This window comes from Juglans microcarpa x Juglans regia, chromosome 2D, assembly GCF_004785595.1.
Source record: "Juglans microcarpa x Juglans regia isolate MS1-56 chromosome 2D, Jm3101_v1.0, whole genome shotgun sequence".
NCBI classification, from domain to species: domain Eukaryota; kingdom Viridiplantae; phylum Streptophyta; class Magnoliopsida; order Fagales; family Juglandaceae; genus Juglans; species Juglans microcarpa x Juglans regia.
Genome location: NC_054596.1, coordinates 13,242,270 through 13,263,666, shown reverse-complemented (window position 1 = coordinate 13,263,666; position 21,397 = coordinate 13,242,270). Strand labels below are relative to the sequence as shown.

The following is a 21,397-nucleotide window of genomic DNA, read 5'->3' as shown; positions in this document are numbered from 1 at the left end:
AATTATAACTTCTTATGCATTGTACTACAACACCCTATACTGAAATTTGAAATGAACATTTTAAATTACTAATAGGTTTCAACGTGTACCTTCCAATAATATTTGACCTTGAAGATCGCGTGATGTGATCTCTTTTTATTCATTTTAATAGAATAAATCTTGTTTGAGAGTGCATCTTGAAAATTATTTATCCTTTATTGTGTACATTACATTTTTCTAAATTTTGAAATACACATAAGAAAAGTAATAGTTAAATGGTACAAGAATCTCGTTATTTCCGGTGGTGATTCTCCACCAACCAAGGAGAGAGTCTCCCATTTCTTTCCTCTCTCTATCTCTACTACCCCCTCTCCCTTCATTTTCACCCTCCTCTTTCTTTCTTCCATATTTCGTATTTTCACTCTTCTCAATTAAGTTCTATAAGATCTATCGTCATCTACTCAATTCTAAGTTTCTAACCTACATGACAACTATTATCATACCTCTCTTATTGCAATTTACCAAAATCTACTTAGCAATGCTCATTTCCCATTGGTGTGTGAGGCATCTGCACCTATCTATGTGACTCCACACGTCATCATCTCTAACTGACCTCGCTATTTCTTCTTGCTACTACTATCATTGTTTTTGCTTGTTAATAGAGTTTTTTTTTTTATTCGTGCCAAATATTTTCCTTTTAACAATAATTTTAGAGTTCCCTTACGTGTCACTTTGAAAGACTATTTCCACCTTACTCCACTCCCGACTCAAGTAAAATTCTTATTTTGGATGTTTGTTGGAGTCTTTTTTTTTTCCTAATTTGAATTATCCACTTCTTATATTAACATTAATTTTTTACTTCAAAAAATATAAAAGATAAAAAGTAATGTTACATGCTATACTGTTATTTCATTTTAATATCACTTTAAAAATGTCACTTTTCATCACCCTTAAACCATTTATTTAACTAAAACCTCATGTTTATGAATAATACCATATTCGTAGCGGGATAATAGTAAAATAAACGATAGTTTAGTGTGAAAAATTTTCTGTAAATAAAATAAACGCCGGGTACCGCCCAACGTTTTTTTTTTCATATTTTTTTAACATATTTAAATATTTTAAAAAATAAAAAAATATATCAATATATTTAAAATTATTTTTTTAATCACTAAATAGAAAAAAAAAAAAAAATTTTACCAACCGGTCAAATGAAGAGGCGACATAACAGTATTTCTCGAATAATTTTATAAATCTAGATTCTACACTCAAGTTCGGGACCCTCGGGGGGCCAAACCCACTTAGGACTTTGGGGCCTCACAGCGGTGTCCCGACAAGGCCAGCGTCTTTTGACAAAATCACATCTGAGTCCAGATTTCAGATCATAGATTCGCACCCAGCCCAAGCCCGTCCAAAACCCTAGACATACCCAAAAAATTCCCAATTGCTTCACGAATTCGCACCGTTTCATCCCTTCCCATCCTCTGCACATCTAGGGCTTCGATACGTCCCTGAAGAGGGGAACCCATGGACTTCGACGCTTACGAGTACTTGGAGAAGACAGTGGAGGAGAACGAAGAGCGAGACTCGAAGAGGCAGAACAAGAGCAGGGAGAGCAGCGAGAGGAGCTACAGAAAGAGAGATGTCGACGACGAAGATCCTTCCCTTGCTGACGGTGAGGACCGAAAGAGCAAGAGGTCCAGAGGCGACGACGAGAACGTCAGCAGTAAGCGCGAGCGCGAGCGCGAGCGGTCTGGTCATCGCGACAAGGATCGGCATCACAGAGATTCCGAGAGAGAAAAGGATCGAGAGCGCGATCGAGAGCGAGAACGGAGTGGTAGAGAGAAGGAGAAGGAGAGAGAGAGAAGGGAGAGAGATAAGGAGAAGGAGAGGGAGAGAGAGAGGAGGGAGAGGGAGAGGGAGAAAGAAAAGGAGAGAAAGGAGAGAGAAGAGAGAGAAAGATCGCGGAGAAGCAGGAGTCGGTCGGACCGCGACCGAGAGAGGGAAAGAGACCTAGAGATGAGAGAGAGCAGGTTATTTTTTTTTTCTTTTAAAAGTATTAAATTTTTCTTCTTTCGTTTCTTCAAATTCGGAGGTTCTATTCCGTGCTTCTTGTTTATACGCTGTTGATGGTTCTTTTACTTAGTAATGAAATGCATTAAGTTTGGTGGTTCCAGAGAGCAGATAGAAGTTACTCAAAAAGAAAAAAGAGAGAGGGATGGCGAGAGCGAGAGAGAGAGAAGACAGAAGTTTATAATGTAGAATGCCTGGTGTGGAAAAAAGAAATTGTATAATGCCAACTTAAGTCTGGAAAAAAAAAAATTGTATAATGCGAACTTAAGTCTTGGGTTTGTATTTGGATCCTGGCTATTATCCTTGAACAACAGAGAATTGATTTGAGCTTGTTGTATTTTGAATCTAAAACGGAAGCTTGTAGTTTTAAAATGGTCTTTTTTCTGTTCAATTTACTTACCTGTGAACATCACGAGATATTTAGGATGGATGCATTACTTACTGAAAAAAAAAAAGTCTAGAAGGGATGTATATGTTAAGAAATTAAGTATATGAAACTCCCTAATCATAACTTCTACTCGTCAGTATATCAAATGGTTAGGGTAAGGGTTACCTTGGTCAAATGACAAAAAACCCTAGTTAGGTATTATTCATGTATACGTCTCGTGTACTTGGCTATGCCTTTTATTATGAATAAAACTTCTTGATTACCAATAAAAATAGGGATGTATTGGTGCTGTGTAACAGCATTTATAGTTATTATTTTTATACAATTTTTTTTTTTTTTAATGCATGTATTGGTCAAAGGAAAATTACATTTACAAGCCGGTGTGGAAGACACGCTCTCCACGCTACTGACATTGCATAATTTGATTGGTAAGAGGATTTAATGTTAAACTTCTCTTGCTAATTAAATTATGCCATCTCAGCAATGTGGAGGGTGTATCTTTCACACCGGCTTGTATTAACATTGGTCATTGGTCAAAATATTTCTATTCTTTTGGAAGATAGAAACCAAGCTGTGTTGAATTAATATATTGTTTCAGCTCGATCTTTAAGTCTTGTTTAAAGATTTAGGGAGGATAAATTTAGATAGTTTATGGCTGATTAAAATTTTTCTCCTTTGCATCTTGCTTGATGATAAATCCACTGGTAAGTTATCAAAATCATTCCTTTGTTAGTGTTCTCTATACATTTCACTCTTTGGCATGATAAGTATTAAAATGCGGAAGCCGTTACAGAGTTACACAAGGAGCATGCATTTGTTTTCTATTCACGTTTTATGATCATTATTGTGGTCTGCAGTCCAAATTTTTGTTTATTGAGGGGATCAGCAGGGACATGTTAAAGCATGATTATTTTAGTACTTGAAGTTTCACTTTTATTGGGGATGATTAAAGTGAGTATTACACCTATTCTACATCTACAATTCTACATGTATTTCATTTTTTTTATTAGTGTGGCCACATGTATTTTAGTTGAGATATTTTCGGACTTATCTTCTGTAAATTGCAGTTAGAATTAAAATACCGTTGGGGGCAATGCTATGTTTTCCCAAAATTTTTTTTGATAAGTAAGAAAATTTATTAATCCACATAATTAGGCATTAGCCCAAGTACACAGGAAGTATACAAGAGAAAACACCTAATTACAAGCTAAGAGCTGGAAATAGAATAATAGAAATCATTAAAACTAGTCCCATACAAATTAATACCCGATGCTCAAAGTAACAACGTATGGAAGAAAAAGTCTCTAATCCCTCCCAACGAACGTTCTCTATTTTTGAAATGATGTCCGTTCCTCTCATTCTATATACACCACTTAAGACATAATAGAGCACCATCTTCCAAACAACTGCAATTTGATGATTGCCTTGAATTCCTCTCCAAGAAGTAAATAAATCCACCACCCTCCTAGGCATTATCCAAGCAATACCAAGCCTATCAAAAATCTCATCCCACAATACCTTTACCACTTCACAATGGAGAAGAAGGTGGTCTACCAATTCACCATTCCTTTTGCACATGAAGCACCACTCCATAGTAAGTAGACCACGCTTCCTCAGCTTGTCAATAGTCAGAATTTTCCCATGAGAGGCCTACCAACCAAAATATATGTAGGGTTTGCATAATGCATGCTGTATTGCTCTTAGGATAGAAAGTAGCATGGTATCAATTAGGTTTCAGAAGCATCATTAGCATCTTGATCTCATGCTTTAGAAACAGTTTCGGGCATTTATTTACTGTTTAAGATCAGAAGCTTGAGTTAGTTTGCAAAAGGACTTTTGTGCATTTGGCTGACTTAATCTTTTTCTTTAAATTGATTTAGAATAGTGTGCTCCCCTGGGATTAGAGATGCTGTTCCTGGACACCCGGTGCTAATAAAAAAAAAAAAAAGATTCATAATAGTGCTTGGTTGCATGGGTTGACTTTGTTCTTTTATTTATGAATTTAGGTTAAAGTAAACTTTACAATTTTGAATTTTGGGTCAAACTTAACTTTCCCTCTTGTACTTCTTACATTTGTGATATTCCCTTGAGCTTGTGTTATTTGTCAGTATCCCTTTCTGTCAGTATCCCATTGTCTAAGATAATCCCAAGGGGTGAAGGCTTTGGTCTTGGGGTATCACTCCCTTCAAGGTCCAAGGTTCCACACCTCATGAGTGCAAAAAATCATTTGGGGCCACACCCCCTGGTGAAAAGCAAGCGATTTAATCTGTTCTGTGTAGGGAAACTTTCGAGGGTGTTGTGCACGGGACCGTGGGTTTACTCTGCAGGGGTGGGTTTGAAGGGCCCCACCTTGGAGAGGTTCCCTGACATAAAAAAAAAGTATCCCATTGTCTAAGATAACAGAATTTGGTAATTTAACAATCACGTGACCTAAATTTACACTTTGAATATCAACTTGTATGCTTTTTGAAGCCCTTAAATGTGTTCATTTGAACCCTTTCTGTTTGGGATCTTAGTTTTGAACAAGTATCGCAAGAGATGAGGGCTAAGGGCTAGTTTGGATACTAAGAATATCTGTAAATAGTAGTGAAGTAGTTTGTTAATAGTAATGAAATATTTTGAGTTAAGATGTTTTATTGGGTTTTGGGAAATGAGAGAGAAAAATTTGAATAAAAATATTATAAAGTTAAAAATTGTTTGAATATTATTTTTTAATATTAATTTTGTTTTGAAATGTGAAAAAGTTGTATTGTTTTTTGTGTTTTGTTTAAGAGTTCAGGAAATTTGTAATGATTAGGTAATGATTAGATGAAAAAGTTGAATATTTGAAATTAAAAAGTGTTTTGTGCTTGAGTGATGTCTGGAAAGGAAATATTTGAGAATATATGAGAACAGTTGTGTTCCCAAATGGGTCCTAAGATTTAGCAAGGATTTGAGATGTTGGAGACACCAAAATATGTAGAGGCTATAAAAAGGGTGGAGGCAAAGAGAGGGCTTTTTTTTGGGTGTTGCGTTGAAAAAACTGCTTCTCTATTTACCTCCCAACCAGTTGGCACTGGTTTGAATCCCACCCTGTGCAACTTTTATTTACTTATCAGAAAAAGAGTTGCTTCTCTATTTATATGCTATCATGGCAAGCACAGCAAGACAGGATTAGGTCTTTGACGTGATAAAATAAACTCCCTAAATCTTTGATCCTTGTAAGTTGTCACTAGCATAACTTTTAATACAGAAAAAGGCAAAAATAACGATTTTGATCTTTTGCATGCTTAAACAATTTGTTTCCTTCTGTATTTGGTTTACCCTGTTTTTTCTCATTATGCTGAAGCTTGTATTGGTGGCAGGAGATTTAAAGATAAGAAAGAAGTGGTGGAGCCAGAAGCGGATCCAGAAAGGGATCAAAGGACTGTTTTTGCATACCAGGTATACACCTGCTACTATAAATACACAAGTGTGATCAGACTATAAATAGACAAGTGTGATCAGGCATTTTCTTAAATATGTTTTGTTTGTTTGCTCTGCTAATATGAATCTGGTGATGGCAGATGCCTCTCAAGGCAACTGAGAGGAATGTATACGAGTTCTTTTCAAAAGCGGGCAAGGTTGGTGGAGTTTTATATCTTAATACCTAGCAGATCATTATAATTGTTGGATTTCTTTCTATAATAAACTGTATTGTCCTTTTTTGATGTCTTAATGCATTTCATATTTTCATTTCTTCCTACATATGTGAGAATAACTACATTATTGTTGCATAACTGCTTCAAACATTACGAGTGCATTCTATTGAGATACATTTGGTTGCTGTTGCAGTAAATGCTCCCCTGCCTTCAGTTACGACTAGTATATTGACTTACTTATATGTGGGGTGAGTGAAAACATGCATATAAGTTATGTGATGAGCTTGTGAACATCCAGATATTGGTGTTTCTATGTGGAATGTGGTCGTCTAGTTTCTCCCCCTATTTGTCATCCTTGCACATTTATATTGTGTTCCTATTTGGTTTTGGGCTTTTGGCTCTTTTTCTATTTTAAGGGTTTCCTCATTTTCAGGTGAGGGATGTCCGGCTGATCATGGACAGGAATTCAAGACGATCTAAGGGAGTTGGGTATGCCCCTTTTTGTTGGAAAATGCTTTGTTTTGATGCATGTATGCAAAATAATTATTAGGATATCAGCTTACAAGAATCAAGTTTAACTGTATTCTTAAATGGACTAGCATTGCGATAATGATGAGGGATGATGGGAATACCTTGCACTCATGTTTAATCAATTCATGCTGCGTACTCAAGGTAGATGACATAAACCTGTTTTTTTTAATAACTTCTTTGGGTCCTTTTGTAATTTTCTTTGGCTTCTTTTTTTGTATAATAGTAGGATGCATTCTATGTCCATGTGTATCTTCCATTTGCAGCCCTAAAATAAGTGATTGAAAACCTTTTCTTAATTTGGTTATGGTTTACTTTTGGTAACATCTTCTGGCACAGCTTCTTCCCCCCACCCCTAGCTTCATTGGTTAAATGGGGTAGGGGGAAGTAGTTTCGCTTGACTTGGTTCTGGTTATTATATATAGCACTTTTCAGGGTGTACTTGATAATTTTCTTTTATTGGTTAGTGTACTTGATAATTGAATGCTCTATCACAGGTGTATAAACTTTAAGTTGAAGATTCTCCCCTTTAAACACCCACATGCACTTTCATATCTATTGAATGAGGAGAGGATCTTCTGGTTGGCTCTAGTGGTAAAGGCCTTGGGCTTGGAGGTATGCTCCGCCTAGGTCTAAGGTTCAAATCCCCTTGGGTGTAAACAATCTCTAGAGGCTATTGGACTGGGGGATTTTCCCCTTGAATTACGCGAGGTGCACTTGCGGGAAACTCCTTGCTGAGGGCTTGTGCACCCCGGGTTTAGTTAGGACGCTGTTCCTGGACACCCGGTGCCAATCAAAAAAAGAGGATCTTCTGGTTATCCCTTCCCCCTTCCCGCGGCTATGATATGGTTCCTTCTCTTGTTCTGTCTGCCATGTTAGTTTTTTCTCATATCTTGTTTTTCTTCATTTCTGAGTCATATAAGTTATTTTTCTAGTTTTCTATTTTTGCCGTTATGAGCTAACATCTTCTTTTACATGAGTCCATCAGATTCATCAAAAGAAACTCAGCTTGAGCTCTCTGCACTAGAGTTTTTGTTTCCCTACATCTCTTAGCTATATGCTTTGTAAGTTTTGGCTGCAAGGTTTATAGTCTCCTATGTGCTGAAAAACTTATGTAGCCTTGGTGATACTGCAGGTATATTGAATTCTATGATGCAATGTCTGTCCCAATGGCAATTGCTCTTTCTGGCCAACTACTTCTTGGACAACCTGTTATGGTTAAACCTTCTGAGGCTGAAAAGAACCTCGTTCAATCTACTGCTTCTGGTGGAGGTTCAGGTGGTCTTGTAGGTCCATATGGAGCAGTCGATAGAAAGTTGTATGTCGGTAACTTACACTTCAACATGACCGAAAGCCAACTTAGAGCGGTACTCCAGCTGTGTTCTTAATTGATATATTACTGACATGTTTCCTTCTGAATGGTTTTCTCTATTTATTGCCACATTGTAAGTATATTTTATTATGTGCGTATTGTTTATGGTGCTTACTCAGATTTTCGAACCATTTGGTCCTGTGGAGCTTGTGCAACTTCCCTTAGACCTTGAGACGGGACACTGCAAGGGTTTTGGGTTTGTTCAAGTCAGTAATAAATTCTAGTTGACTATCAAAGATTATTGGTAATTAATAATTGGCATAGGTGTAGTTATTTGTTTTTCATGCTCTTACAGTTTGCTAAGCTTGAAGATGCAAAAGCAGCTCAATCTTTGAATGGAAAATTAGAACTTGCTGGTCGAACCATCAAGGTAGGATTGCATTATGAAGCTTTGATGTGGAGATTGCATCCGAGAAATTTGTTGTTAGTTAGCTGTATATGTATTCTTGTGGTTATCACTACGTATCTTTGGAGGTCTGTATCATTATATTTGTGTCTAATCTCATGTCTAATTCCATGTATATAGGTTTCGTCTGTTACGGATCATGTTGGAGTTCAAGAAACTGGAGTGAAAACGGCAGACTTTGATGACGATGATGAGGGTGGTTTGGTGAGTTAAACTTGGCGATCCTTATGAAGGACTTTATTTTTTTCATGAATTTTATTTCTTTATCGATAAACAAAAATTTTATTGATCATGAAATAGACAAAAGCCTGACTATAGTGCTGATGATTCATAAATTTGGGTATGTGATTCGGATGATCAATATTATGCTGATGCTCATGTACTATAAGTAGAGTGCAGCACGACATGGTTAGGAAATATTTAATTTTTTTTGCAAGTAATGGAAGTTTTATTGATAGGAACATCAGGCATGGCCCAAGTACATGGATCTTATATAAGAGAACCACCTAATTAGAATTTTAAGACTATTTTCCATGTAGTAAGGGGGCTTGTCTCTTGACAGCATTTTCATTCTTTGCCATTATGATTGCTGACTTTTCATAGAATCAGCTTAGCCGCTGAATCACAAAGGTATTATATTAAGCACAACTAAATATCTTATGGTTGCATTGGAGTTTGACTGAAGTGTTGTTTCATACGAAAAAGATTTTTGTTGTAATGTTGACAATTCTTTAGATTAGAAAGCTGAGGTCCTCTTCTGCAGCACTAACTGCGGGTCTTTTATATTTTTATTTTTTGATATAGTGCCTGTGATGTTGAATAGTCAAACTGTTATAGAATTAGTTCCTTGCTGATGTGAGTTCTCTCTTATACAGTCTTTGAATGCTCAATCAAGGGCACTGCTTATGCAGAAGCTGGATCGCTCCGGTGTTGCAACAGGGTTTGTATCTCAGCTATTCTGATCTCACGCCCTGATAACCTAATCATAAGTTTAATTTTTAATTACCTTTGCAGTATTGTTGGGTCTCTCGGAGTTCCTGTTTTGAATGGGTCAGCTCCAAATCCACAAGCCCTTAATTTGCCTGTCAATGGGCAAGCCGCAGTTTCTGTGCCAGCTCTTCCAGTGCAAGCTGTCCCTAGTCCAGCTGCAGAACCTGTTGGAACCCCCAGCGAGTGCTTACTATTGAAGAATATGTTTGATCCTGCAACCGAGGTCTGTGATTTTCTTGTTTTATTTGTCGCTGCATTCTTACAAATTATTGATGTATAATTCTTTTGCAGACGGAACCAGATTTTGATATGGACATTAAAGAGGATGTGGAAGAAGAATGTTCTAAATATGGCCGAGTAAGACATATTTATGTGGACAAGTAAGTTTATGAATTACTCATGCCCTCTTATTCCTTATATTAAAAACAAGAAACTATTCATGCCCATTTTAAGTAGTTCTCATTTATGTTATTTTGTGATAATTATTGTTGAGAACCATAAATTACTCATACAGATGCATCCGTTTCCATGTAGGTTTACTGGATGCTTCAGTTATTGGTTCTTTCACATAGTACTTTAAGCTTGCACTTGATATATAGGCTTGTATTAATTCAAGTAATCTTACCATCATTATTAGCATATAGATATGGTATAAAAAGTGGGAGGAAGAAGGTATATTTCGAAACACTATTTTTCACGTTGGATGTGGATGTTTCACGTTGCCAAACACAATATTTGTCATTGATATATACATGATATAAATCTCAGTGCTGTCTTACTCCATTCTTTTATTTATGCGAGTTCATGAACTACACATGCAAATGCGTGCACACACACACACACACACACATACGAGCACAAAGATTCTTGTAATCAGATTTATGATAGTCATTCCAATTTTTTTTATGGGGCTTACAGAAACAGTGCTGGTTTCGTGTATTTGCGATTTGAAACTGTGGAAGCTGCAATGGCTGCTCAACGTGCAATGCATATGAGATGGTTTGCCCGCAGGTTGATTACAGCCTTTTTCATGGTAATATATGTATACTTGCATCACTGTCCTGTCGGTTCTTGATGTCTATATGTATTATGATGTATAGTTTTGTTTTATTGATATTATGTATAAAAAACCATCTGATGCATCCCTCTGGGAACTAGATATGAGTTGCTTCCTATTCCTTTTTTGGTAGAATAATTAATTGAATGGTCAACTGAAAAGATGCCTTATTGATTGTAAGGTCTCCACCGAGGGAATAGCTTCTGTGTAAGCGGTGACCTCAAAAAACAAAGAGACAAGGACCCCTGAATTCCGAAGTTTACTTTTCATTTACTTCATACTGATCCGACTTTCTTGCGTTTAATTAGTTGCACCCAGCGTGTTTAGAACTTCATAAAGAAATTTTCACCCTGTTTTGCAGGAACCCCATGTATACGAGGCCACGTTTAATGGTGGAGCATGAAAGGCAGCATTACTAAAGAAGAATGTGTTAATGGGTTTAAGATGATACATCGTTCTTGATTTAAAATACATCAGATGGGCATTTAACGGTGATATATTAATCCAGTGATTGGTTATCTGTAACAACTCTAGCATTTTATTGTAATTTGAAATTTTAGATGTCTGGCCATGGTTTTTCCTTGTGCTGTGTTGATAATGTGGATCTGGCGGAGCTTTCTGAAGGTTCGAAGTGGTTTTTGCTTCAAAAGGGACTCTAGGTTAGGTTATCAGGGTTTTATTTCAGACAAAAAAAAATTCAGATGCACCAAAGTAGTATGCACAGAAGAGTACGGATTTTTGTAGATACTAGAGAACCTACCAAATGAAATAACTGGCCGTAAAAATTGGATCCAAATCCCTAAGTGAAAACTCATAAATAAGCACCCATATTCCACCACCATCTCCTAAAAAGTTATAACCAACCATAATTATATACACGCCTACAACTTAAGGTCACATAATTGCATAAAAAATTATCCAATCTCCTACGACCCTAACCATGTGGTGTTTTAACAAACTCTCATTTTTAAACCCTTAGAAATTATCCATCAGGAATTTTTTTTTTTGCAATGGTGGAATCTATTTTTTATAAAGAGCTTACACAAGACTCGTATACTTGGAATTTGTGTATGTACCCAGTACCATTATTCTATTTTTATTTTAGTTTTGGGGCATGATTAAATTCTAGCATTGGGCTTGGGCTTCGACTAACGAGAACAAGCCCATAGACGCGGTCTATGCGGCGACCGTATCGCAACCTCAATAATCAAAAGCCCTAATCTCACTTCCTAATGCGAGTTTGGTTAACAACTTAACATTGTTCTTCTCCGCCATATATAAAAGCTTTCCTAACTGCCAAGGAAACAGTAACCCAGAAACGAGTGTGTGTGAAGAGGGAGTGAGTGGTTGCAGAGCCAGAATCCTCTCTGAGATTCGCTTCCAATTCTTACGGGTGCAGAGACAGCGAAAACAAGGTTAAATAGCATGTTTTGAACTTTTTGTTTTCGTTTTGTTGTGGGATTTCTCTTTTCTTTGATTCGAGAGGGAAAAAAACAGAAAGCTTGTTTCGGAAAGTGAAATCGAGGAGTAATGTTTGTTCTGTGGTTTCTGTTGGGTGGACGGGGGAGTAGATGGATAGGTACCAGAGGGTGGAGAAGCCAAAGGCGGGGACGCCGATTAATGAGAACGAGATTCGAATCACCTCTCAAGGCAGGATGAGGAACTACATATCCTACGCCACCACTCTCCTCCAGGTTCTCTCTCTCTCTCTATTAAATTGTATCATTTTCCATTTTTGAAGAGCTTATTGTTGCAACTGCGTGGAATTTGTCATTATATGTTGGTTATTCCTAGAATTTTTAGTGGACTACGTTTAATTTGAATGGCATAGAAAATATATTTAATTTGGCGCACGCAGGGAAAAAAAAAAAAAAAACAATTTTAGTTAAGATGGTCTGGTTTTATTGCTCTGAAACTTTTTAATGTTAACGTTGTATGGTATATTGGACATGCTTCAAGTTCTCATACTTGAGTTCTGGTTTGGGTTTTTACTGTGCCACTTGCCAATGCACCACCATTATTATCATGGACGTCTTGGGAAAATGTGCTGGCAGAAGTTGATTCTTGACAGATTTTTAGATCACGAGGCTACGGCCTTGAAGTCAACGTCAGATTTGCATTGAAATTTAAATCGGGAAAGTCTGGAGAATACACTACTAGCTACAGTTACTTTGGGATTTAGTTAAATTTATTTTTTGCAGGATTGCATGGTTTAATAATGCTTATCTCTACATGAGATATTTCGACTACTCTCAGATATGTTAATTTGGTTCTAGTTTTATTGTTAACATTCTAAACCTTATGAGATTTCCTTGAGTCTGGCCTGACCCACAAAAGATATAATTTATTTAATATGAATCTCAACGCTATTTTGGATCTGTGTGCAATTTGCTTGAACCTTGTTTACCTGGTTTAAGGCTTGTTCGGCCTGCCAGATTGTGTTGCGTACACCATTGTCAAAAAAGTTGGCTTTGTCTGCCTAATCCTCAAATCTGATGGTGTTTTTGCATGTCCACCAAGCAATTTCTCTGACTAGTTTCTAGAAAAACCATTCATTCCTAAATATATGTTCCCGCTCTCTCTCTCTCTCTCTAATTAGTTCCTGTTTTTTATATAGGAGAAAGGGTCCAGTGAAATTGTCCTCAAATCAATGGGCAGAGCTATTAGTAAGACCGTGATGATTGCTGAACTAATTAAGGTGGGATGACAGTGCTCTGTTTCTCTGTCTCTCTCTGGACTTCGTAAGTTATTCAAGTTTTTCCCTTTTCAGAGAAGGATTGCTGGTCTCCATCAAAATACTTCAATTGGATCAATTGATATAACTGATTTTTGGGAACCGCTAGAAGAAGGCCTTCTTCCGTATGAAACAGTAGACTCTTTTAAGTTTTCAAACTCATGCAAATACTACAGTATATTGTTTATAGGAATAATTTTCTGCTCTGGTACAGTTTGGAGACTACCCGCCATGTTTCAATGATCACAATTACTTTTTCAAAGAATGAACTGGATACTTCTTCCTCTGGGTAAGTGATTTAGGGCTGGATCCTCTTTAATTTTTTTCCATATATATCTCCAGATTATCAGGCATTGCCTACAGTATGGTTGCCACAGTGGAGTTTTAACCGTTATAAATTTTTCTTGGTGCTTTAAATATGCATTTTTTCACTTTTTTTTAATTGATTGCCGATGCCCGAATAATTTTATATTCTTATAAAAAAAAAAATCTAGGTACTTGAGCTTGGCTCAAGGCGGTAGTTAAAAGTCTCCTTTATAGCTGGCTCACCAGGTAAACTTGCCAAGCTCTGTCTTCCTTGGAGCTCATTAGTATTTTTGAGTTTAGATCAGACTCCTTGAGAAATTTGCCAACACCAATGATACCTTTGAGCTAGCCACTTCTTCTGTGCTAAGATTGAGCAAGTGACTACTTGGTATGGGTTGTTTAACTGTTCAAGTTTCAAGGACTAACTTCAAGATATCTGTTACCCTTGTTTCTGAATATTTTTAATGTCATAAGTGTGAATTTGGTTGAAAGAAGTTGCGCACTTTATGTGGTAGCTAGATAGATAATACTTATCAATCAATTCTTAGAATAAATCATCATTTCGAGGAATTATTTCATTTACTTGTAATAGCATATCAACCAATTACGAGACATTTAAAACTTTTGGACGAGGAGTTGAATTATTTACCAAAATGGTAGAAGTGCCAGCTACTTTAATGTTGTGTAACTTTTTTTGATCGGTAAACAAACTTTTATTGATCAAATTTTTAATGTTGTGTAACTGAAATGTTTTAATGGGAAATGAAGTGGATAGACATTAAGTTCTACAGTAGCTATCTTAGCACCAGAAGTGCCTGTGTCTCTAATTTGTGCTGGGGCATAAGAAGAGCTGTTGTTCCTTTTGGGTGGTATCAGAACTGGACTGAGAGGATACACAGTCATACTAGACTCGTTACTTTTTCAATTTCTTATAATTTTCCCTATGAGATAAAATGTAGGATGTGCTTTCTATACACTCTATTAGTGGTCTTTATAGTTATGTCATATGATTTACTGAAACACCACATTACGGTGGGCCACTTTTGTTCATTTTTTTCAAAGACTTCTTTGGTCTGGCCTCTGGAAACATCATGAACTGCTGTTATTCTTTGTATCTGATTTTTTTGGGTATAATTTTGATTATGATTACCTAGATAGTCCTTAATTTTGATTTATCTTCTTTAACTCAGATACCAACTTCCCCTTCCAGTTGATCAAGTGAAACCTTTGAATTACTATGAGGATGAAGGTGGTTAAGCAATACTTTCTCTTTTATAATAATATATTTACGAAGGTTTTTGCTGCTGTTATATCAATATTTATATCGCTTTTGATGTATCACAGAGGGCTCACCTGGGATGAGAGGTTGGGCACGTGGTCGTGGCAGGGGCAGGGGTAGAGGTATTATAGACTGCTATCTGACTTTGTGATTCTAAATTTATGTTGAATCCTGATGTATGTGCACGTTGCTAAAGTTGCTTAATGGTTCATGATCTTTTCTTGTTTATTACATCCAGGAAGTTATAATGGGCTTGGGGAATATAATGGAGACAGTCAGGATGCTGGACGTAGTTTGGCTGGCAGAGGTCATGGCCGTGCAAGGGGCCATTCTTTCTGGGGACGAGGTCGGGGCTATAGCCGTCAGTCTGGTGGATACTATGACCATGGTGAATATGAGGCACCACTGGCCCAAGGGCGTGGTAAGCTTTTAGAGCAATCAATATAAAGATTCACTTCAATGTATTTCCCCCTTTTTCGGTGGTCCTCGTAAAGCTTTGTTTTCACGTAAGTGGCATTGTGTTTTCATATGAGATCTACTGTGAGATTAGGAGTGTGAGGTTCATATCTAGATTTTCATTAGAGTAGAAGAGAGGCATTTCTTTTTGGTTGAGGTGGGGCTTATCAATTCGTTCAGTCCTTTCCTTTCTGGTATATATGCCATCCAATCTCTCTTGAGCTCACCACTTGTTTTTTGTTTATAATTCGTGATGTAGTTTTCATCGAGATGCTTTAGGGTTCTAAAAAATAATTGATGAAACAGAATTCATTTGTTCATAATATGCTGGTAATATTGGAACAAGAGTTGCTGCTTGCGGTTTAATATAAAAGGGAAGCTTGCTGAGCCTTTGACATTCAAATGTCATGTAGTGACATCATTATGGATAATATGCTGTTTTTGTAATTGCTAATTAATGTGCAACTCGTAAAAATTCAACTGACAAAGGCCTAATTGCTCCACCATGTATCTTCTAGATATATTTTCTAAACAAACTAGTGGCAAATTGAATTGATATTTTTAGAATAATACCACAAATGACGTATGAATCTGATTTCTTTTATTTAGTTTTGTTATTTTTTACTTTCTAGACTTTCTAGCTAAATGGAACTCTTGCTGGTGAGTACGCTGCTGCTAATCATTTACTCTGGTGGTTTTGCAGGGCGTGGTCGTGGTAGGGGAAGGGGCCGTGTGCATGGTCAGAATCCCAGATCAGATGGGCCAGTCCAAGCAGCAGCCACTTGAGCCGCAGGAAGTAAAATATTGAGCGTGCAGTTGAAGAATGATGTGGTTGCCTGCTCTGTTTGGGTTCTAGTGAAGTTTGCTGATATTTGTGGGCTTTGTATCTTTGTTTCAAGGTGGGAAGTGTTGTGGCCATGGTGCTTGCAGTTTTGTTCTATTAGGTTGTGGGATAGGAACATATTCGTAGTTATTGCTGACCAAGATATTATGAAGGTTGTATAATTGTTTTATTTTTTATTTTTATAGAAATTGTAGCAATACATTCTTTCATTCTTAATCTTTAATAGATGTTGCATGCTTACTTTACAAGATAATTGAGTTATATAAACTTCCTGATTCTAAAACTTGTGTAGTTATTATCTTTTTAGGGTCTTTTGAAAGTTTTTAAATGGCCGACTTTTTTTTTTTATAATTGGAATTTGTTTGGAAGTAGCACAACCTTAGCGGCATTCATATCTTTTTACCTTACGTTGTGTTTGGGTCACTCCACTACTATTTACTGTTATTTAATATTTTATCATTATTTTATTATTATTTACAGATCATTTGAGATCGCCTCAGTACTCAAGCGTACCTTTAGACTTCAAACTTTCTCGGTTGTATGCGTCGATTGGTGACAATCTCACTTGCTGTTGACCCCCTATGGCAACACGAGAGCGTCGATATGGGACAATTCCAGATTGAGAGTGCAGAAAATCACATAAATTTGAGGTGGAGCTTGGATGAGGCTGATTCTGTCATCAAATAAAAAAATGACAGAACGAAACTAATCCAAATATCTGCCATAAACTATTTACCTTCACCGCCTAAATGAGGATTATAATTTCAACTAAAAAATGACAATATAAGTACCCAAATCAGTCTTTCTTCATCTTTACATCAAAATGAGTGGTCTTCCTGAATGAAGAGCTGAGACCTATGAATAGTCTTTATACAAAAAAATGATGAGTATAAAATTTCATCTATAGACCTAGAGAGCGCATGTCTCATTCGGCTCAAAGTTAAATGCTAGCCACAAAGTCTATCCAACCAAGACTCTAGATGTCTAATGCCTCAACAAATTTGAAAGTGTGGCATTTAAAATTTAAACCCATAAAATTTGTGAAATGAGTACCAAAATTATAATCACATCTAACTAAAAACAATATAATCTTTAAAATTATAACATACAAATAATAAATCTAAGAAAAAAATGTGGAGTAAGTAATAGAGAATGAGGAAGGCAGGAATAGTGGAGTAGAGGAAGAGATGAGGAAGTGTGGATGGAGTAAGAGAGGGGGAGAGGAGGAAGAGTGCAGGAAGGAAGAGAGGTAAAAGAGAGGAGGAGGAGATGAAGAGATGAGGAACAATGGAGTAAAGAGAGGAAGAGAGAATAAGGAGGAGGAGGAGGAGGAGGAGGAGAAGAGGGAAAAACCTTTAATAAAAAATATAGTAAAACTTTTACTATGATATTACTTTTAGCTGTAATTGACTATCAGAAAAAAGAATATGTTTACCTGAATACTTTTACCATTGAAGTCTAAACGAGGATTATAATTTCGAATAGAAAATAAAAATATAAGTACCTAAATCAATCTTTCTTCATTCCTTCATCATTGCATCAAAATAAAAGATATTCCTGAATCAAGGGCTAAGACCCATAAATAGTATTTTATACAAACAAAATGATGAGTACAAAATGTCATCTATAGACCAAGAGAGCGTTTGCCTTCATTGGGTCAAATATGAAGGGTAGCAAAGGCTATCCAATCAAGGTTGTAGATTCCTAAGGCCTCCTCAACAAACCTCAAGGTTTGGAAAATAAAATTTAAAAGTTGAAAGAATTGCAAAAGAAATACCAAAAGTCTAATAACATCCAACCAGAAATAATATACTATTTAAACATATAACATACAAATACTATATCTTGGAGGAAGAAATGTGGAATATTAAGAGGGGATGAGAGGAGAAGAGGAGTAGAGGAGGAGGAGGAAGCGATGAGGAGGAGGAAGCGAGGAGGAAGAGAGGTGGAAGAGAGGATGAAGAGGAGCACATGAAGAGAGGGAGAAGAGTGGAGGAGAGGAAGAGATGAGTAAGAGTGGAGGGAGGAGGAAGAGGAGCACATGAAGAGGAGCACATGCAGAGAGGGAGAAGAGTGGAGAAGAGGAAGAGAGGAGTAAGAGTGGAGGGAGGAGGAAAGAAAGAGAGGAAAAAGAGTGGAGGAGAGAGGGAAGAGAGGAGGAGAGGACAATGAAGAGACATGAGGAAGAGAGGATGGGGAAAAAACTAGTAATAAAAAACTATAGGGAATCTTTTGCTATGAAATTACTTTTAGCAGTAATGACTATTTCAAAAAAATTCCTCATAATATGCATTTAAGAAATAATGTCTCAAAGAACTCAAAATAGATCAATAAAAAAAAAAATTGAATATGTTTACCTTGCTCTATAAAATGCATAAACATAGCAAGTTCCTTCATTAATCTTTACAAAATTCATTGCTACATTGCTAAAACCGGATCAACAGGCATGGAAAACTTGCACTATTAGACAATCCTACTGAACCATGAATTTTGCAACTAATGGAAGATTTGCCTGGTTTGTTTTTACAGATGAGATGAGATGAGTTGAGATAGAAGTTGAAAGTTGAATAAAATATTATTATAATATATTTTTTTAATATTATTTTTGTTTAGAGATTTGAAAATGTTAAATTATTTATTTTATTTTGAGTGGAAATTTTAGAAAGTTGTAATGATTAAATAAAATGAGATGAGATGAGTTGAGAAGTGTTATGAAAACGAACTAGGCCAGACTAATCTACAAGAAAATATAACAAACCTAGAGTTAATAAAGGACAACGTTTGAACTTCTACATTATTAAGACAATATAATGTAAAATAAAATGAAAAGTTCATGAAAACATGACAATAAGTGACAAAGCTTCTAACATAATATACTTGGTGATTCATTGGACAAAATACCACAGTTAGCTTGTCATAATATAATTGTTGAAAGATGTCAGTATAAAGTGTGTAATTACTCTTCATCATCGTAGAATCTATATTATTAGATAAATAATGATTGAACAAAATTTATCCTATAATCTACCATCAAACTATTTACCTTTGCCGTCTAAATAAGGATTATAATTTTGATTAGAAAACGACGATATAAGTACCTAAATCAACATTTCTTCATCCCTTCATCTTAGCTTCAAAATGAAAGGTATTCTAAGTGAAGGGCTAAGACCTATAAATAGTATTTTATTATGCAAATAAAATGATGAGTACAAGATACTATCTATAGACTTAGATAGTGTTTGCCTCCATTGGATCAAAGTTGAAGGCTAGCCACCAAGTCTTTCTAATCAAGGTTGTACACGCCTAGGGCCTCAACAAATCTCAAGATTTGAAAATTAAAATTTAAAACCCATAAGAATTGTGAAAGAAATACTAAAAGTCTAATCACATCCAACCAAAGATTATGTAATATTTAAAAATATAACATGCAAATAGTATATATAGGACAAATAAATGTGGAGGCCTTAGGCCTTGCATGAGGATTGCCTTGATCCCACCTCCACTAGTATCGCATTTTATCATGAATGTTTGTGTAAAATTTGGAAGCTTTAGAATTGGGGGTTGAGAAACTGTTCTTTTTAATTGCTGAAAGGCCACAATGGCTTCTTGATTCCATGCAAAGGCATTCTTTTTTAGAAGAGCTGCTAGAGAAGAAGCTATAAGGTCATAGTTCCTTATAAATTTTCTGTAGTAGCCCGTTAAATCCAAAAAAACTCGTAAGGCTTTTAAGTTTGTAGGAACTGGCCAATCCAACATTGAGGCCACTTTATTTAGGTCTGCCTTCACCCAACACAACATGTCCCAAATATTCCACCCCATGCACCCCCAAACTTGCATTTGGACAACTTGGCATATAGCTGGTGCTGATATAATACCTCCAGAACTTTTTTAAGGTGACTAAGTGATCCTCTAAACTGTGACTATACACCAGTATATCGTAAAAAAAAAAAAATAAAAAATAAAAAATAAAAAAAAAAAAAAAAAAAAAAAAGAACAAATCTCCTATAAAATGGCTTAAAAATCTTATTCATTAACCCTTGAAATGTTAAGGGTGCATTGGTGAGGGCAAATGGCATTACCAAAAACTCATAATGGTCTTCATGGGTAAGAAAGACAATTTTGGGAACATCCTCGAGGTCCACCCTGATTTGATGGTACCTGGACCTCCAGTCCATTTTTGAAAACACCACCGAGCCATATAGCTCATCTAGTAAGTCATCAATGAGTGGGATTGGGAACTTATCCTTGGCAGTCTCCTGATTTAGGGCCTATAGTCCACACATAGGCTCCAATTGCTATCTGCCTTTCGGACCAACAAAACAGGTAAGGAGAAGGGGCTAGAGCTGGGTCTAATCATACCAGAGTTTAACAAGTCAGTTACAATTTTTTTTTTTTTTTTTTTTATTTATTTTTTTTTTAATCTCTGTTTTTTGATAAAATGGATATCTATAAGGCCTTGTTGACATGGGAGGGGTTCCTGCCTTGAGGATGATTTTGTAGTCTTGTGCTCTCTTAGGTGGTAACCCCATAGCCTCCTCAAAAATTCTTTTAAACTGTTGTAGTAATAGGTCAATTTGATTGTTAAAGGGTTTTTATACTGTACTGTCCAGCTGTGGTAACAGCTCCATTGCCCTTAGCTGAATTTAAACCCCCTTTAGAGACATTTCTATTGCTGAATTTCACCCTTCTGCCTTCCTCGAAGGATGGCCTCCCAAACCTTAGACTCACTAACTCTACCTTCTTACCCTTCCACTGAAACTCCATAACTAGTTTGGAAAAATTCCAAGTGATACACCTCAAGGTTTCTAACCAATGTACTCCCAACACAGCATTACATCTTCCCAAAGTCAACAAATAGAAGAGAATGTTAATCTGAGTACCTTGCAGTTTGGTGGGGGTGTTCTGGAAGATTCTTTCACTGGTCACCAACTCCCCATTTGCCACGCTGACTTTTAGCCTCTTTGTAGTATCCACCAAGAGTGTAGCCTTTCTCGCAATGAAGGGATCCAGGAAGTTATGAGTACTTCCTAAATCCACTAGGATCACACCACTTCCCCTCCAATAGAACCACATAACCTCATCGTTTTGGGATTTTGAGTTCTTGTGACGGCATTTAAATAGATTTCCAACTTCTCATTGTTCTTGGCTCTTGTGTGTGTGTGTCTGTCCTACTGAGTGAATCAAAATAGACTTCGTCACCGTTCTCATCAAACCCTTGAAGTATATAAACTCAGGTGATTTGCATACATGGGAGGAGCTCCACTTTTCTTCACAATGATAGCACAATCCCATTTTTCTCTTCTTATCCATTTGAGCTGAAGAGATTTGTCTACCCTGTTTAAATAGTTTCTGCGCCTGCCCTTGG

General features: G+C 36.5%; 2 protein-coding genes across 2 annotated transcripts; both read left to right on the top strand.

Moving 5' to 3' along the window:
* Window positions 1-1,293: 1,293 nt before the first annotated feature.
* LOC121249842 (RNA-binding protein 39) lies at window positions 1,294-10,996 on the top strand. The gene is made up of 13 exons (XM_041148657.1): window positions 1,294-2,012; window positions 5,785-5,863; window positions 5,986-6,042; window positions 6,494-6,549; window positions 7,724-7,955; window positions 8,080-8,166; window positions 8,256-8,330; window positions 8,487-8,570; window positions 9,242-9,306; window positions 9,381-9,579; window positions 9,648-9,736; window positions 10,275-10,389; window positions 10,775-10,996. Exons 1-13 carry the CDS (start codon window positions 1,507-1,509, stop codon window positions 10,814-10,816), a joined length of 1,686 nt encoding a protein of 561 aa, XP_041004591.1. The 5' UTR covers window positions 1,294-1,506; the 3' UTR covers window positions 10,817-10,996.
* Window positions 10,997-11,664: 668 nt separating this feature from the next.
* On the top strand, window positions 11,665-16,315 carry LOC121250528 (ribonuclease P protein subunit p25-like protein). Its single transcript, XM_041149657.1, has 9 exons — window positions 11,665-11,828; window positions 11,985-12,107; window positions 13,031-13,111; window positions 13,184-13,272; window positions 13,362-13,436; window positions 14,644-14,702; window positions 14,798-14,854; window positions 14,971-15,153; window positions 15,892-16,315. Exons 2-9 carry the CDS (start codon window positions 11,985-11,987, stop codon window positions 15,972-15,974), a joined length of 750 nt encoding a protein of 249 aa, XP_041005591.1. The 5' UTR covers window positions 11,665-11,828; the 3' UTR covers window positions 15,975-16,315.
* Window positions 16,316-21,397: the final 5,082 nt, after the last annotated feature.